Raw genomic sequence first — 18,758 nt, 5'->3', positions numbered from 1 at the left:
TCCTGGCATTCTAAAAGCCTAGTGTATGTGTGTGTTTGTGTGTGTGTATCTGTATGTATATGTGTGTGAATATGTGTGTATATGTGTGTGTATGTGTGTTTTGTATATGTTTGTGTGTATGTGTGTGTATGTGTATATGTGTGTATGTGTGTGTGTCGGCTTCTGATAGCCTCTCCTTCTCATGGCTCATGTGTTTTCGAATGTGTTTGAGTTCTTTCTTGTTCTTTTGAATGAATTATAGACTAATTTGCTAACAATTGAGTTATGTCCTCTCCTCTGTTAGAAAACTGTCGTCTGGCAGTGATCAGGGCTCCCACAGTGTGCTCTGTCTCTTCATCTCTGCTTTTAACACGCCATAGTAAAATAACGAAGGTGTTTTCATCCCAGTCCCCCCACGGAAATCCTTAACGTCACAGGCTTATCACAGCCAGGCCTCAGGAGAGAGCCTAGATCAAAGACTTCCGGTCCTCTTTTATAGCGAGCTATGTCCAAGTCTCTCACGTGAGTGACATGCAGGATGCCATAGCTGCCCTGAGGGAGAAAAGATGCACTTCACCCAACAAAAGTCCCTAGGCGGGTGAGACTAAAAAGAGGGCGTGGCCCGGGAGAGGCGGGAGTGGTCCAGGAGAGGGAGCGGCCCAGGAGAGGGAAGGAGTGGGCGTGGCCCTGGAGAGGGCGTGGTCCGGGAGACAGTGATGCTCATGAACAGTAGGGGCTCAGGAAAAGGCCTCTGAACCAACTAGCAGGACATTCTGAGATGACGGGACTGGGACCCTCCAGAGGCTGGCCCATGGAGTCCTCTGCAGGTTAAGCCTGCAAGTCTTCCTGTCTTTGGGGGGCATCCTGCAGCCTCCTGTTCTGTTCATGCTTAGCAAGCTCAAGTCTTTCCACCTCCAGCGCTTGTGTCAGTGATTCCACGGATGGCTAGTGGCTTCCAGCTTCTGCACCAACCCCAAAATGAAGACTGTAGACCCTCAGCATCTAGTTCCATTTTTGGTAGAATTTTTTTCCAGGTGGTGTGTGTGTGTGTGTGTGTGTGTGTCCCAGCTGGCCTGGAACTTGCTGTGTAGACTGGTTGGCCTCAGTCTCATAGAGATCCTCCTGCCTCTGCCTCTACAGTGCTGGGATTTTGAGACATAGTCTCCCTGTAGCCCAACTGGCTTCAAACTCACTATGTAGACCAGACTAGCCTCAATCTCACAGGGATCCTGCCCACCTCTTCCTCCTGAGTGCTGGGATTAAAGGCATGTGGCACCACACCTGGCCCTGTTTTGTTTCTTGTCAGGAATAAAATACAATGTTCCTATTAGTCAGTATAAGATAGATTACCATGCAGTAACAAACAGCACTATAGACTCTGTGTATTGAACAGCAAAAATGTATTTCTCACAGGGTGTGGTGGTGCACGTCTTTAATCCTAACACTTAGGCAGAGGCAGGTGGATCTCTGAGTTCAAGCCCAGTCTGGTCTACATAGTGAGTTCCAGGCTAACTGAGGCCACATAGTGAGAGACCCTGTCTCAAAAATGCACTTTTCGGACTTTCATTCCAGGCAACTGTCTATTGGGCAGCTGCCTGTCAAGGGTCAGCTCAGTATTCCAGACTGTGTATAAATGTGCTTGACAAGACAGGTGAAGAGATCACTGAGCCAAGTGTTGGCAATCAGGTGCTCCTGCCCAGAAGTCCAGGCCTTGCTCACATGTCCTGGCTGAGGCAAGTTACACAGCCATTGCTGGAAGGAGGAGGGAGCCAAGTCCTGCTAACCCATCACAAGGCCACAACACGCATTTCATCTGCCCATCTTTCATGACACATGTTGCTAGTTTACTCTTTCATATATCTATCCACTTGACTAACATCTGGATTCAGTTCTAAATATTCTCCACTGCTCCCCATCAGCAGATGGACCTGGGTGACAGGTGTTTTCCAGCAAAGGTGGGCAGTGACACAGAGTGCTCCTACCATAGGTCAACACCAGCATGGATGATTGGAAGACCACCAAGTGGAAGGACATCAACGTGGAACAGATGGACATCGACTGTAAGAAGTTTGCCAAGGATGTGAGGTCTCTGGACAAGGAGATGAAGGCCTGGGATGCCTTCGTGGGGCTGGAGAACACGGTGAAAAACATGATCACATCCCTGCGTGCCGTGAGCGAGCTGCAGAACCCCGCCATCCGAGACCGCCACTGGCAACAGCTCATGCAGGCCACCCAGGTACCTTGGCTCGCTGTGGGGTGGAGGGATGGTTGCCAGCAGCGAGCCAGCCTCAGGATGGACTAGCCTGACACGCTTAACTGGAGGAAGGGGAGGGTGTTGGTGCCAGATACTGACAAAGCTAGACCTGAGCATGGGCTGCACTTCTGTGCTGTGGGGCTCTGAACTCCGGGGGGCAGGGGCTGTGCTTGCTTCATGCTCTGCCATCATTATCGAAGTATGTTTACCCTTGGATCATCTCATATGTGTATATAATGTATTTTGGTCATTTTTCACCCCCATTACCTCTTCATCTCACTCCCGCTGAACCGTCTCCTTCCCAACAAGTTCCCCTCTTATTTTCATATCTTTTTGCTTATTTTGGGGGGACCCACTGAGTTTCTAAATCAGAGTTGCTTGAATGCCACACCACTGAAGATGTCCCCCTGCCCCCCACAGCCCTCAGTTGCCTGTAGTTCCTCTATCTACGCTGCAGTTTTGACTGGTTTGGTCTTATGCAAGTGGTCACAGCTGCTGCGTGTGAGCTCACAGGTGCAGCAGCCGTGTCATGTCCAGAACACAGCATTTCACACACTTCTCCCCATCCCCTGGCTCTTCCGTTCTTTCCACCCCCTCTTCCATGATGTCCTCTGAGCCTTGCGTGGGCTGATGTAGATGTCCCATGTAGGCTGAGCGATTGTTACTAAAATTCCTTCTGGAGGTGCAAACAATGCCTGGCCCCTTCCTCCCTCCATCCTTATGACAAACCGAGGTTTAATTTCTCCAAACTGCAGTCTGGGAAACCAGAGTTTATTAGGCTTATTTATAGATCAGTGGGTGAGGGTTTACTTACAGGAGTGTGAGTTGCCCCCACTCCCACCCCCAAGGCCACACTGGAAAGTCTCCATTCAGGTGTGAATGGCTTTCCGGCAGCCATCCAAAATAGTGAGAGCCCCTCCCTACGGGCCTTCCCCTCTTAGGTACTCTTGGTCCCTACTCTTGTGGAACTGAGGCTGACGGGTTGCTTGGGAGGTGTTGCTGACTCTCCCAGCCCCTCCTTTCTTGCGGAGCATCAACAGCCATGTTTGTTTGTGATGATCCTGAGCAGGTGCAACCAAGCTTGGGAAGAAGGCATCTGTCGGTAGCTTTGCATTCAGAGGACAGTTATACACTACAGCACTTAATAGTCAATTATTCCCAGAATTTTGAACAGTTATGAGTCTCTGAATTAACTATTGCCCACTAAACAAACAGAAGCTTCTCTGGCCGAGGATGATCACATCACTAGTCTAAGGATATAAACATAAATATTTAGAAGGCAGCGTGAACCAACATCAGTAGTTGACTCTTCCCTAGTCATGGACTTTTGACCAGGTCTACAATACTAGACCTCCTGTGGAGCATCCAAAGTGTGGATTACCCCTATAACAGCCATACCCCTTGCAGCCGTAAGCACATCTTGCCTGGCAGGTTGGCATCAGCTGCTACTGTCTTGAAACTCAGTCATCATCAGGCAGGGGCCCCACATGTTCATTTCATACCAGGCCCTGCAAATTATATATCCCATCCTGGTTGTTGAATGTCCATACAGCACAGGGAGGCTGGGGAGGACAAACTGTACCCCTGGCATCCCTATGCATCCCAGCTCGAATCCCAGTACCCCAAAATCTCCGGAGATATTCCCGAGACTTAGATCCTGCTGGCCTCAGCTCCTAAGAATGCAGCCGGGGACTTGCCCACCACCAGCCAACCGTGAGCAAGACTGTACCTGGTAGCTGTTCTGCGCATCCCTGCACAGGCCAAGGACGCACAGAGAAAAGCTGGCCCTGCTGTGAGTCAGCAATGAAAGAACAGCAGGTGCTGTGGGAGGGGACATCCTCCCTCCCCTCTAGCCACCTTCGGCTGGCTGGCTTCAGCCCCGTGCACTGGTCTGACAGAGGTCGAGAGGAATGTATGAGTGTGCACGTTGTCCGCAGAGCCCAGAACCTTGGAGGGAGGGCAGCACCTGGGCTCACAGACCTTCTTGGTCACACATTTTAGAGACGTGGTGAGGTGAATGAGCAAGAATGCTGGGGTGGCATGGGGTGGGCATGCAGGTGTGGGGGACAAAAAGGGAAACGCAGCTACAGGACGGGCCTTGTACATGCCCCACCTAGACGTGCAGAGAGAGATCCCAGGGACCCTCAACAAGCAACTGCTACGTCCAGGCATGGTAACACATGCAATCCCAGAATTCGACAGGCTGAGGCAAAGGGATTAAGAGGCCAAGGCTGGGCATGGTGGTATGCACCTTTAATCCCAGCACTCAGGAGGCAGAGTCAGGTGGACGTACATAGTGAGTTCTAGGCTGACTGGGGCTACAGGGAGATACTTTCTCACACCCCACCCCCCCAACAAAATAAAAGAGTTTAAGGCTAGCCTGAGTGGCATAGTGAGACCCTGTCTCAGAAAGAATAAAAATAACTAATAATTTAAAAATAAAATATCTGAAAGTGAATAAAATTCCACTGAAAGAGGAATGGGCACATAAGGACACAGGAGACATGATAGGTGTTTCCCTAGACATGATGAAAAGTTGTCAGAGTTCATCCATGGATAAACCAGTTTCCTCCAAGGCTCAGAACCCATGCTGGGAAACATCTGTCTTTGTGACTGTGAGAAGGCCTGATTGGGGTGTGGAAGTGACTGGAGAACAGGGTGACTGTTTTAGCTTTCTGTCTCTGTGACAGAGCACCTGAGGTCATCAACCTAAAGGGCAGAAAGGTTTATTCTAATTCATGGTTCAGAGGTTATGTTCACAGTCTCTTGGTCCTGCAGCTTTGAGATTGTGGTGGGACAGTCCATGGCAGGAGTGCATGACAGAGGAGGCTGCTCACCTCATGTGGCCAGGAAGCAGCAAGAGAGGAGCCAGGGTCCCCACATCCCTTCAAGGACACACCCACCATGACCTCACTTCCTCCACTAGGCCCCACTTTCTAAAGGTCCCACCACCTCTCAGTAGCTCCTCAGGCTGGAGACCAAGCCATCAAAGTGGGACCACAGCACCTGGCATTGTTGGTGACGCATCAGCACCTTGCCTGTTTCTAACCCAGCAGCCCCCTGCAGGGTGGGCTTGTTCCTGGACTGCTGGGACAGACCACCACAGCATGGGCAAGCTTAAAAAAAGAGCTGTGTTCCTTCCTAGCTCTGAAGATGTCCAGAAGGGCCCTGTTCCCACTGGCGGTTCCAGGACAGGGTCCTTTTAGCCTCTTTGAACTTCCAGAGCTCCACGAGTTCACTGGCCTGTGCTTGCATCCCTCCACTCTGTCCCCATCTTCATGGCCTTCTTCAACAGTGATTCCTTTCTCCTGTAAAAATACCTCTGGCATGATTTAGAGCTCACCTGGGAAATCCAGGATGACCTCATCCTTAACATAGGCAAAGTCCCCGTTTCCAAGTGGGATCTTGCCCTACCAGTCCTGGGTGAACATGAATTCTGGGGTACACTTTTTTTGCCCCATTCCAGAAGAGTTCTGAGGCTACACAGTTAGACAGGTTGGAGAAGGAACCGGCCTGAGTCACAGAGCCCCTAAGTCACAGATCAGGGCTCACCACACCAGCAGCCACGGCACCTCAGCAGTGGAGCACTGTGAGGCCAGTCCCCCGCCACTGCAGCAAGTGTGGCCTCAAGTGGAGCGGGCCCATTTTTCCCCAGGTGAAGTTTGAAATGTCAGACGAGACCACCCTGGCAGACCTGCTGCAGCTCAACCTTCACAAGTACGAGGACGAGGTCCGCAACATCGTGGACAAGGCCGTGAAAGAGTCTGGGATGGAGAAGGTAGGCACTGTTACTATCACGTGGCTCTTCTCCCCGAAGACCCTGGGCCTGGCCCACAAGCTCAGGATGCCTCTGAGGGTCTCACGTGGCCTTTGCACTGGCAGGAGGTCTGGCAGCCTTTTCCTGCCCTGTCCAGGACAGAAAACTCATCAAATACTTGCAGAACCCATTATCTGAAAACAGTGCCATTCCTGGCCACCCTCTCCCTCCCAGCACACAGCCTTGTGATGGTCAGGGTTGTGTTCCGCTTGGGCTCAGGGAGGCATTCCTCACCTGGGAATGAATCTCCTGAATCAAGAAAAAGAATGGTGGTGGGGCTGGAGAGATGGCTCAGCGGTTAAGAGCCCTGGCTGCTCTTGTGGAGGACCCGGGTTCAGTTCCCTGCACCCACATGGCGGCTAACAACCATCTGTAATTCCAGTTCCAGGGGATCTGATGCTCTCTTCTGGCCTCTGTGGGCACTGCACCACATAGGTACACTTACATACATGCAGGCAAAACACTCCAACACATAAAATAAAATTAATAAATATTTTTTTAAAAAGAATGGGCTTAAAAACAAACAAACATGGGCTGCAGAGATGGCTCAGCAGTTAAGAGTATTTATTGCTCTATCGGAGGGCTGAAGTTTGGATCTTAGTACCTATATCAGGCAGTTCAAAAATGCCTGTAACTCCAGTTCCAAGAAATCCAACAGCCCCTCCTGACCTCTGTAGGCACTGGCACACAGACATACATATACATGTGCATACACACACACATTAAGTAAAAAAAAAAATTAAATCTGCCAGGTGTAGTAGTGTACGCCTTTAATCCCAGTACTCGGGAGGCAGTGGCAGACAGATCTCTGTGAGTTCGAGGCCAGCTGGAGCTACAAGGAGACCCTGTTTCAAAAAGATAAAAAAAAAAGAGTTAATGTTTAATAAAGGCCAGCGTGTCCTTCCTTGCACCTGTGGTTTCTTGGATGCTTTTAATTCAGAAGTCAGTGTGCCAGAGTGCCATACCGTGGAGTGCCATGTGTGACAGGTGTGACTCTAGCACGCACAACGTGTGGGCCTTTGTGTGTGGGGTCCTTTGCCGAGCCCAGTGTCTGCATCTGAAGTGTAGTCTATGTCAGGGCCTCACTCCCGTGTAAGACTGAAGACAGCGACGTATACAGAGGGACCCATGTGTCCGTCCGTTCACCTGTGGGTGGGCCTCTGGGCTGTGGCCACCTCTTGGCTACTGAGCAATATGGGTGTGAGACCCTGGCTTTGTTCTGTGTCCCAGGAGCTTTGAACCCTCCCTCCAAGAATTCCTAACACTCAGTGCCTCGTGTATTACTTATTTCTCTCATGGCTGTAATAAAATGCCTGAGAAGAAGCACTTTCAGGAAGGAAAGGTTTACTCTGGCTTACAGCTTGATGGACACAGCTTGACGGACACAGCTCCCCTCAATGCAGGGAAGCGTGGTGGCCACAGCAAGAAGCTGCTGGTCACACTGAACCCATAGTCATGAAGCAAGAAATGAAGAGGAAGTGGGGCTGTGCCATAAACCCTCAAGGCCCACCTCCTCCGGTGACCACTTCCTCCATGAGGCTCCACCTCCTAAAGATTCTACAACTTTCCGAAACAGCACCACCAGCTGGGGACCACGTGATGGAACACATGAGCCTGTGTTGGGGCGGTCGTCGTCCAAACCACAATACCTTGTTTCTTTGTGCCCCGAAAGGTACTGAAAACCCTGGACTCCACCTGGGCCACCATGGAATTTGAGCATGAGCCACACCTGCGGACAGGCACCATGATGCTCAAGTCAGACGAGGTGTTGGTAGAGACCCTAGAAGACAACCAGGTACAGCTGCAGAACCTGATGATGTCCAAGTACCTGTCCCACTTCCTGAAGGAAGTGACCAGATGGCAGCAAAAGCTGTCCACCGCAGACTCGGTCATCTCCATCTGGTTTGAGGTCCAGAGAACCTGGAGCCACCTGGAGAGCATCTTCATTGGCTCGGAAGACATCCGAGCTCAGCTTCCAGAGGACTCCAAGCGGTTTGATGCCATTGACCTGGAATTCAAGGTAAGCTCAGCACCTGCTTCTCAAGGGTTCTGGAAATGGCTGCTCTGGGCTAGACAGGCTCCAACACCTCTGTGCTTCCCTTCTCCTAGGCCTTAATGGCAGATGCCATGAGAACACCAAACGTGGTGGAAGCCACCAACAAGCCGGGTCTCTATGATAAACTCGAGTCGCTGAAGAAGAGGTGGGTCCCCACACGTGTGCAGGTGTGTTGATGGGGCCAGGTGCTAGGTCATGCACCACCTGCTGGTCAAGATGGTGCAAAAGTACAGGTCATGGGTTGATAATACTCCCCTTCTCTCAGGGTGGATGAGGAGCAGGGCTGGCGGAGAAATGGGGACATCCGGTTAGAAGTTCCAAGTTCATCTGGGTCTATGAGGAAAAGGCTGGATTCCTTCAGTAAATTGAGAGGATGAGAGGCTTGGGGGGAGCCCCTGCAGAGCACGGTCAGTCAGCCCCATTTCTGTCATTCCTCCCAGCTTGTCAGTGTGTGAAAAGGCATTGGCTGAATATTTAGAGACAAAGAGACTGGCTTTCCCGAGGTTTTATTTCATTTCCTCGGCCGACCTGCTGGACATCCTTTCTAATGGAAATGACCCCACGGAGGTAGGCCAGGCCCCCAAAGTCTGACCCCTGAGTCTGGGGAGCCCTAGGCTGAAGGACAAACCCACAGTAGGACTCCCCTCAGATTTGCTCTGCACACAGTGTGACTTTGAGCAAGTCAGCTGCCTCCCTCTTCCTGTTCTCCTTATGTGGGATGGGTAAGAGCTCGGGGGCTTCATGGGTGTCTAACAGACATGCTGAATTATTCTCTGTATGGTCCTCATATGCTTTACCCTAATACCCCAAGATCCAGGAAGACAGTTCCCCAAGGCTGCTCAGAGAGAGAGTGTGAGCGAGGGGGACATGGGGCGGGGAGGCGGCTCTGGTAACCTTATGCTGCCCAAGGGCAATCCTCACCCGTTCCTGTGGTTGCCTGAGCCAGGATCGGTTACTCTTTACCAAAAACGGAGCACATATTCCAAAACAGAAGGAAAGCGGAGGGAGCGTAAAACAGCTCAAAGGAACCTTGAACCGTGGGCATGCCCTGTGAGTCCCTCCGTGACCTCACGCCTGTGTCCCTCCCCCAGGTGAGCCACCACCTGTCCAAACTCTTCGACAGCCTGTGTAAGCTGAAGTTCCGACTCGATGCCAGTGGAAAACCGCTCAAGTCCGCCCTGGGAATGTACAGTGAGGAAGACGAGTATGTGGATTTTGATAAGGAATGTGATCTCTCGGGCCAGGTGAGCCTGTGAGCCCAGGGTGACGGGCTGACGGCCCACGACTGCCCTGTTTCCTATTGATGGGGCTGGGTGAGGCAGCAGAGACCCACAGATCTGACCTCCCTCAAACTCTTCGAGGTCCCCTGTCTGTACTGAGTTAAAAAGAGACTGACCCCACCCCCTAGAGGGCTCCGTTCCCACCCTGACGCCGTGGTGGAGGGTTGTGCTTGCTCCATTGTGGTGCTGGGGATGGGTTCAGGTCTTCTGAGCATGCAAGGTAGGCTCTCTACCACTGAGATGGACTTTCCTCTGGATCCCCACCCCCGTCTCTGACTCACGGACAATTGTGTAGGCACCAAGGTTTGCTGGCATGTCACTGGCTTCCCACCAGTTTGTAAGCGTGTCAGTGGTTTTACTTTATTACTGTGTACATGATGTGGGGACACACATGTGCCAGGGCCTTGAGGGGAGGTCAGAGGACAGCTTTGTAGACTCAGTTCTCTCCTACTTCGATGTGGGTTCTGGGGATCAAGTCTGGGTCACCAGGTCTATGCAGCCAGTACCCTTAACCGACTGAGCCATCTCATTGGCCCTAGCAGGCCAATTTTTACTGTTCTATGAAAACCTTAGTATTTTTACCTCTGACAAACATATTACTGGTGGTCACTGCCTGGATCCAGGATTTCCAGGTTCCTGGCATCTTGTTGAAAGAATTGAAGTAGCACACACAAATTGTAAAGTAGTAGGGGTTTTATTCAGAACCAAAGTGAAGATACAGAAGACAGAGTTGTGAGACAGATTGGTCAGGGGACCATGGCTATTTCCCAGGACCTTTTGTGGGTCCAGGAAGAGTTAGTTGGTTGCTAGGGTTATAGTGGAGGCGGCTTCCTGCTTTGATCCACAGGCTTGGATTATGTAAGCCTTTGTTCCCTGCACATGTCCTTACTCATGATGCACCTGATTTTAATCAAATGCATGCCCAATTGTGTATAGGCATGAGATGGTAAACAGGGGTTTTTCCCTAAACATTCACACAGAGGACACAGTCTGCCTTGCTGCACACGTGCCCAAAACTGGTGCAGGCTGGATTGGCAAACTGCGTCTGGTTCCAAGATGTGCTTCAGGATGTTTGACCACAGAAGACAAGTTACTAGGGGTTACTAGATAGATGGCTACAGATTGGAGCGATTGCTTTGTTTGCAGAGGGCCATACATGTAGCTCAGTGCAGGTGGGGGTCCCAGGTTGCTAAGTGCTTCATTGAGCAAGGGGTGTGTGTAGGTAGGTCAAGCCAAGTAGGGTCCTGGGCTGCAAAGTTATCCCTACTCTTCCTGCCTCAAATGTACAGTTTCTTCTGTAAAAAAAGCAAATCACTGAGTTGAGATGTGCTGGGGACCCTGTATGGTCAATGTGGCTCCCATCCCCAGGTGGAAATATGGCTGAATCGGGTGCTGGACCGAATGTGTGCCACACTGCGACATGAAATTCCAGAAGCTGTGGTGACCTACGAGGAGAAGCCCAGAGAGCAATGGATCTTTGACTACCCAGCCCAGGTCTGGGTGTGGATGGGGGGCCCCCCTGCAGTGCAGCTTTATGGGGGCTTTCTTGTGGCTCTGAGACCCCAGGTTACCCTCAATCTGTTGGGAACAGGTTTAGCTGCTTGCCACGAGCTCTTTTTTTTTTTTTTTTGGTTTTTTTTTAAGACGGGGTCTCCCTGTAGCCCCAGCTGTCCTGGATCTCACTATGTAGACCAGGCTGGCCTTGAACTCACAGAGATCCGCCTGCCTCTGCCTCCCGAGTGTTAGGACTAAAGGCATGCGCCACCACGCCTAACTACGAGCTCTTTTTATTAACCATAAAGAGTGACCACTCACGACATGGGTCATTTTCAGGTGGCGCTAACAGGCACTCAGATCTGGTGGACGACGGAGGTGGGCCTGGCATTTGCGAGGCTGGAGGAAGGATACGAAAATGCTATCAAAGACTACAACAAAAAGCAGGTGTGGGGCCTTGGCCTTGCGGCCCCGAAACTGCCAGGCAGCAACCAGAAACCCACTCCTCTCCAAGGTCGAGTTCCGCAAAGCCTCTCTTTGTGGATCAGAAGCGGTCACTGCTGGCTTCTCTTTTTTTACATTTATTTGTTTATGTGCACGTGCCACTGTGAGCATGTGATGGTCAGAGAAAAACCTGAGGGATCAATTCTGTTCTTCCACGAGTGGGTCCTTGGGGTACAACTTGGGCTGTCAAGCCTGGCAATAAGTGCCTTTACACTCTGAGCCATCTTGCCAGCCCTCTTCTCCCTTCAAGAAACTAAAGATAACTGGGGGAGGGGCTGCACGCATGTGCCCAGAGTACCACTTGGCTGTTCTTCCTCAGAAACACCAACTGCCTTTATTTTTGAGACAGGGTCTCTCACTGGCCTGAAGCTTGCACATTAGGCTAGACTACCTGGCCAGCTAGCCCCAGGGATCTGCCTGTCTCTGTCTGCCCAACACTGGGATTATATCCGTGTGCCACGCAATGCCTGGCTTATTTATGTGAATTCTGGGAAACAACTCAGGTCCTTGTGCTGGCAAAGGAAGTACTTCACTGACGGGGCGTCTCCCCAGGGCCACGATCGGCATTTTCTTACGTAGCCTGGTCATCTTTTTGGATGTGTAAATTGATTCACTCTGCTGCCTTTATAGGAAGATGTTGTAGTGTTTTGTTTTGGTTTGTTTTTTTTTTTTCCCTTTGGTCTTTTTGAGACAGGGTCTTCCTTTAGCTCCTGGAACTCACTGTGTAGACCAGGCTGGCCTCGAACTCACAGAAATCCGCCTGCCTCTGCCTCCCGAGTGCTGGGATTAAAGGCGTGCGCCAGCAGGTCCAGGAAGCTGTTTTTACTGAATGTATATGGCCTTCTTTAAGGGGCTCCCTAGCATCCCAACCCCCGCTGGGAGAAGAACTTTTTCCTGTTTTTCATTACGGTTAACAAAGGCCCGTGGTCATCTCTATACAACTACAGAAATCCGCCTGCCTCTGCCTCCCGAGTGCTGGGATTAAAGGCGTGCGCCAGCAGGTCCAGGAAGCTGTTTTTACTGAATGTATATGGCCTTCTTTAAGGGGCTCCCTAGCATCCCAACCCCCACTGGGAAAAGAACTTTTTCCTGTTTTTCATTACGGTTAACAAAGGCCCATGGTCATCTCTATACAACTGTCTTTCCCCTGGGAAACCTGGAAACCCAGCCCAGTGACCACCTGAATATGGTGAGCACTAAGCAGGGTCCCAGCACAGGCGCCCTGTTTCCTCAGATCAGTCAGCTGAACGCTCTCATCACCCTGCTCATCGGAAACCTCAGTGCCGGCGACAGGATGAAGATCATGACCATCTGCACCATCGATGTGCATGCCCGAGATGTGGTGGCCAAAATGATCATAGCCAAGGCATGAGTGCCTCCGTCCCTGGGAGGCTGGGGAGAGCTGGGGACCATTTGGGACTGACCAGGCACTGGACCCCAGTCCCTGCCAGCTCTTCTTCAAGGGCGGGGATGGTGGAGGAAGCAGCTGTCCTTGCTCCTCCTAGCGAGCGATTCATAGTAGTTAGATGAGTGAAACGCCAGAAGGTCCCATTTGTGTGTGTATGTGTGTATTCGTATGTGTGCAGGTGTATGTGCCTATAGGTTCACATACATATGGAGGCCATCTATCAGATTCATAGTAGTTAGATGAGTGAAACGCCAGAAGGTCCCATTTGTGTGTGTGTGTGTGTTCGTATGTGTGCAGGTATATGTGCCTATAGGTTCACATACATGTGGAGGCCATCTATCGTTTTTGGTTTTGGTTTTTGGACAGGGTCTCACTATGTAGCCATGGCTGGACAGGGACCTCTCTATGTAGACCAAACTGGCCTCCGTCTCACAGGGATCTGCCTACCTCTGTCTCCTAAGTGTTGGGATTAAAGGAGTGTGCCACCACTCCCGGCCCTCACCTCCTTTTTTGAGACTTTGGCTTGGAACTCACCACGTAGGCTCGGCTGGCTGGCCAGTGAGCCCCGGGGATCCTCTGGCCTCAGCCTCCCCAGCACTGAGATTACACATGCTCACCCTCACACCGAACTTTATTTCACAAGGGTTCTGGGATCAAACTTGGGTTTCATGTTTTCATGGTACGCACTTACTGTCTGGCCTATCTCCCCTGCCCCAGATGTCCCTATTCTTAGCAGGATGCAGCCGTGGGCAGCATCACAGTTGTGTACGGGAGCCAGGGGAGGGATCCCAGGGAAACAGCCTGGAGCTAAGACACAGGGTTCCTTCTGCAGGTGGAGAGCTCGCAGGCCTTCACCTGGCAGTCACAGCTCCGGCACCGCTGGGATGAGGAGAAAAAACACTGCTTTGCCAACATCTGCGACGCCCAGATCCAGTACTCCTACGAGTACCTGGGCAACACACCACGGCTGGTCATCACCCCACTCACAGACAGGTGAGGACCACGCAAGGTTTAGGCTGTATGTTCTTGGTCTGACACGAGCTGCGTGGTCTCAAGGGATGGACTTCCCCTCTCTGAGGTCTGCAAAGCAGGGACAGATTTTGTGAACCGTCATGTTTTGAGGATAAAGTGAATGATGGGACAACAAACCACTCAGCCCAGAACCTGTCTGAGTAATCCCCAGTGCCGATGGTTCGTTGTCAGGGATGACACCCACAGGTGGACCATGCCTACAGCACACCTACCTCTCAGTCTCAGCCCCAGTCCTTCCCTTTCTCTACCTTTCATCCCCCTGGGGCTGAGCTAGTACAACAGCCCCAGGGTTAACAGAGACCACAGGGAAAGCACAGCACAGAGCGGGCCATGGGGTCACGGCGCCTCGGGTAACCGGAGGTCCTCGGCAGGTGCTACATCACGCTCACGCAGTCCCTCCACCTGATCATGGGTGGAGCCCCTGCGGGCCCTGCCGGCACTGGCAAGACTGAGACAACCAAGGACCTGGGCAGAGCCCTGGGCACCATGGTGTATGTCTTCAATTGCTCCGAGCAGATGGACCATAAGGTGAGCAGCCACAGCCACCGGTCCCCATGTGGGACTCAGGGAGAGCCCCAGGGCCTGGCAGGTTGTCCAGAAAGGTGTGAATGTGTGGGTACCACAATCAGAACCCTGAGCAGTAGAGACTGGGTGCTCTGATGACCCTGCCACCATCCCCTGATGTGGGCGTTAGGGCTCCCAAGCCCACATGGTCTAGACTTTATTCTAGAAGGATCCCTCTCTAGAGGGAGAGACCCCTGCAGTAACAGGTACAGCACAGCAGGAGGGAAATGAGGGCTGGGTTTAGGCCCTTGGCCTGCGGGGGACTCCCTTACCTTGGCTGAGCTCCACAGCCCAAAGGGCCCCATCCATGTCAGCCTCATGGACTCTAGAAAAGGAAAGTTTGAAGTCAGGTGTTTCTAGAAGGGATTGATCTGTACCAGCCTCTGCAGGTGTGTGGATTATCCTGCAGGGGACAAAGAGGCACACTCATCCAGGGAAAGTTCCCCATATGCTTGCAGCCCCACCCCACCTAGAAAGGATCCCTCCTCCTTTGTGTGTGTAAAATGAAGTGTGCAGGGAAACAAACAAACAAACACCTGGGGAAATCACAAGACTGTGCAGAGCTGAGCCTTCTGCTCAGGGAAGCCCTGGGACTATGGGGGTCAAGGGTGAAAGGATCTGTCTCCAAACACAGGCAGGCTGCCACATGAGTGAGCACTGCTGGGACAACAGCCTGCCACCTCCTGGGATTTGGAAAGCCCCATGTCCCAGATGAGCCCCAGGAGTCTCCCACAGGGTAGGGTGCCCTAACACCCCTCCCGCCTTCTGACATGACCTCCCTATCTGCCTTTGTAGTCCTGTGGGAACATCTACAAGGGCCTGGCCCAGACGGGAGCCTGGGGCTGCTTTGATGAGTTCAACCGGATCTCAGTGGAAGTGTTGTCTGTGATTGCAGTGCAGGTAAGACCTTTCTGCAAGGTCAAGGGGGTGTTGAGGTGAGGGGGGAAGGGGAGGCAGGGGGTGGGTTCTGGCTGCTTTGCCCACTGGAGGCCTGTCAGGTTTCCCAGAGACCCTTGTGGTTGTCCACCCCCGCAGCCAGGCACTGGGCAGTGTTGTGACATAAAGATGCCTCAGACCCCTGCCTTGGTTTCCAGGGGCCCCTGGGCAGCTTACACACGTAGAGGAGAAAAGGGTAAGAATCAGGAAAGGCAGCCCCTGTGCCACAGAAGACAGGTGAGGCGGTAATTAATTCTGCTTAGGGGCATTAAAAGAGGAGATTATGCTAGGCATGGTGGCACATGCCACTTGGGAGTAGAGCCAGGAGGATTGACACATGTTCAAGGTCAGCTTGGTCTACATAAATAAATTCCAAACTCAGCCTGGGCTAGAGAGAGAGAGTGAGAGAAAGAGTGAGAATGTGTGAGAGAGAGTGAGAGAGAGGGAGAGAGATCTAATTTTACAGTTCCTAGTTGACTTTGTGATTCTAGGATTACACAGCTGGCCAAACCAAAAGTGGTCCAGAATGTTCCACACAGGAAGGTTGTGTTTACAGTCGGAGATAAGGAAGTGACTGAAGGACAGACAGCTGGGTTGGTTACAGCTGGGTCTGATTTGAACACAGTTTAAACAGCTGGCTGCCCGGGATTGGCTCAACTACTTGCTAGGAGAATTAAGTTAGCGTATTTGTACGTTAAGTTGGGTTGCTGAGTGTGGCGCACACCTTTAATCCCAGCACTTGGGAGGCAGAGGCAGGTGGATCTCTGTGAGTTTGAGGTCAGCCTGGTCTATGTAGTTCCAGGTCAGCTGGAGCTGCAGGGAGACCCTCTCTCAGAAAGACCAACAACAACAAAAAGTTGGGTTACAGTTCACCATGTACCTGTGCAGGAAGAATGCTTTAAAATATGTATGGAAGCAGTCTTAGGACAAACTACAGACTTTTTAACAGGGACTTCATCACAGGGGTCAGTGGAACTGGGAATTAAGGATGCATGCTGGTGTATTAGACAAAGTGCCGAGGCCGGGGGGACATGGCCCTTTGCGTCTAGGCACAGGACAGCAGTGGGGAGTCCCAGACAAGGAAGGAGTGGGGTCCTCAGATTTGGGGAGTGGCCCTCTGCCAGCATCCCAGCTGTTAAAATCACCTGTACAGCTTGAGTGGGTGTTGCTGCATTTTGAACACAAGGCCCTGTGGTCTTGGTGCCAGATAGACTAGAGAAACGGTGGGCTCTGGGGTCACCTGCGGCCAGCCTCCGGTCCTGCATCAAACTTGAGAGTCAGTCATTGGAGGCCTAGCGCAGAGGCCTGACTTCGAAGGCCCCTACAGACCAGGTTCAGCCACCTGCCCCAGGACCTGAATGGGAAGGTAGAGAGCAAGAAAGGAAGTTCAATCAGGACGGCAAGGGCCAGTTTCCTTGCCCTGGGTGGGGCATGTAGGGAGGGAGGGGTACTAGCAAGGGTTCTGGGATCATCCAGGGAAGGGGGCTAGGTTACGCATATTTAAGCAGTCTAGTGTGGGGAGGGAGGGTATTTTCCACTCTTGTCATAAGAGGCCAGTCCTTAGGACCTGTCCCTGGGATGCCACATAAGAGGCGGACTGAGAAAAGAGTTGGGGTGAAGGCCGAGGAGCCCAATTTTCATCCTGCTGTTGGTTACCCATAAGGCACCTTTATGCCAAGTGACACATCAATGCTTTTTGGCAAAGGCACCTTCTTCTTAGAATTCCAGCAGGAAAAGCCAGTGAGGCTGTGGAGGGCAGGATTCCCGGCTATCCTGTGTGGAGGGACCCACGGCCCGGGGGAACGAGAGCTCCAGAGCCCCCCGTGTCTTCTTTTTCTAATCTGAGAAGGAAATGAACATGAGGACGACAGGTTTGCTAGGGCGCTGGGGTACAGGCAGCAGCCGCCCCTCCACCCACCTCCCTCCATGCTTAACTGGCCAGTGAGGTGCAGGATGGGGTGACTAGTTCCTAGGCCAGTGCCCTCTCTCCCCAGTACACATCTGAAGCTCCTGCCCCACCCCCAAATCAGGGAACGAACCCCAGAATGTTGTATGAAGCCTCACAGTGGGATATGTGCCCAGTTTCGGCTCTAGCCCTGTCCAGGTGTAGGAGGGAGGCCCAGTGTGACCAGGCAAGACAACTGTGTACTGACTGGCTAAGCCTGGTCAGGCAGCTGAGAGGTTTCAACCACAAGTCTGGGGCTCCCTCAAGTGGTGATCTGGTAATTTGCAGCTACTTTCTGTAGGTTTTCAAACAAAATGCAAAGCAAAACAAAAAAACAAAACACAAACCAAAACATATAGACCAGAGTCCTGATGTTCACTTAATCTGGTCAGCAACCATGGGTCTCGGAGACTCTTGGATACACACATGGCTATTAATAGGTCTCTGGCGGGTTCCTGTCAGAGAAGGGTCAGAACGGGTAGGGTGCAGGGCCAGGACACTGCCGAGACAAAAGCCCATCTGAAGAGGTTGTATACGCTGTGTAACACTTGTATGTGACAAGATCATAGAGGTGGGGGACAGCCTAGTGCTGGAAGAAGCTGGGCGGTAGTGACAACGTGAGGGCCATTGCCACGTCACAGCCATCACATGCTTTAACAGAAGTGGGGTCACAGGGGCTGGGGAGATGGCCCAGTTGGTAAAGCGCTTGCCATGCAAGTTTGAGGACCTGAGCTCGATACCCAGAACTCGTATAAAGCGCCAGATGCAAGGCGTGCACCTGTAATAGCAGCTCTGGGGAGGTGGAAATAGAGGATTCCTGGAGCGCTCTGCCCAGCCGGTCCAGCCAGTTGATGAGCTCCGGGTTCAGTGAGAGATCCTGTCTCAAAAAATAGGGTGGAGAGGCTGGAGAGATGACTCAGTGGTTAAGGGCACTTACTACTCTTACAGAAAATCCGAGTTCAGCTCCCAGCATCACATTGGTCAGCTCACAACCGCCTGTAGCTCCAGCTCTAGGGAATCTGATACCTCTGGCCTCAGTGGGCACCCATTCACATATGCACACACACACACACACACACACACACACACACAATTAAAAATAAAAATGAAATAATAAGGTGGAAAGCAATCGAGGAAGACATCTGTTGGCCTCTGGCGTCCACATACATGCACACACCTGCACACATACACACCCCCCCACATGCACACACACAAAAGAAGTGGTGGTTATAGCCAACAGTACGAAGTTGGTCTGTCTATGTACCAACTATCTAGGTAAAATGTGTCCAAGATGCAATTCGGGCCAAGAAAAAGAAGTTCAACTTCCTGGGGGAGATGATCAGCCTCATCCCCACCGTGGGCCTCTTCATCACCATGAACCCTGGCTATGCTGGACGCACGGAGTTGCCCGAGAACCTGAAGGCCCTATTCAGGTGAAAGGGGAAGGGCCCAGCAGAGGGGCCTAAGGCCAAGGAGTGAGAGGAGGAGG

At 52.0% G+C, this 18,758-nt stretch overlaps 1 protein-coding gene across 1 annotated transcript in view; it reads left to right on the top strand.

Moving 5' to 3' along the window:
• Positions 1–18,758, top strand: part of Dnah17 (dynein axonemal heavy chain 17) — a 137,513-nt gene that overhangs the window by 44,718 nt on the left and 74,037 nt on the right. Inside the window, exons 19-31 of the mRNA XM_008849677.3 lie at positions 1,967–2,215; positions 5,889–6,011; positions 7,723–8,070; positions 8,160–8,251; positions 8,547–8,673; positions 9,198–9,350; positions 10,755–10,880; positions 11,220–11,327; positions 12,619–12,750; positions 13,625–13,785; positions 14,196–14,352; positions 15,184–15,288; positions 18,545–18,702. Of these exons, the coding sequence (XP_008847899.1) occupies positions 1,967–2,215; positions 5,889–6,011; positions 7,723–8,070; positions 8,160–8,251; positions 8,547–8,673; positions 9,198–9,350; positions 10,755–10,880; positions 11,220–11,327; positions 12,619–12,750; positions 13,625–13,785; positions 14,196–14,352; positions 15,184–15,288; positions 18,545–18,702 (2,039 nt within the window). The remainder of the gene's footprint in view (positions 1–1,966; positions 2,216–5,888; positions 6,012–7,722; positions 8,071–8,159; positions 8,252–8,546; positions 8,674–9,197; positions 9,351–10,754; positions 10,881–11,219; positions 11,328–12,618; positions 12,751–13,624; positions 13,786–14,195; positions 14,353–15,183; positions 15,289–18,544; positions 18,703–18,758) is intronic.

The sequence above is a fragment of the Nannospalax galili genome, unplaced genomic scaffold (genome assembly GCF_000622305.1).
Source record: "Nannospalax galili isolate Female #2095 unplaced genomic scaffold, S.galili_v1.0 scaffold945, whole genome shotgun sequence".
Classification (NCBI taxonomy): Eukaryota; Metazoa; Chordata; class Mammalia; order Rodentia; family Spalacidae; genus Nannospalax; species Nannospalax galili.
Note: the sequence above shows the minus strand (reverse complement) of the source record. Positions and strands in the feature narration are given on the sequence as shown.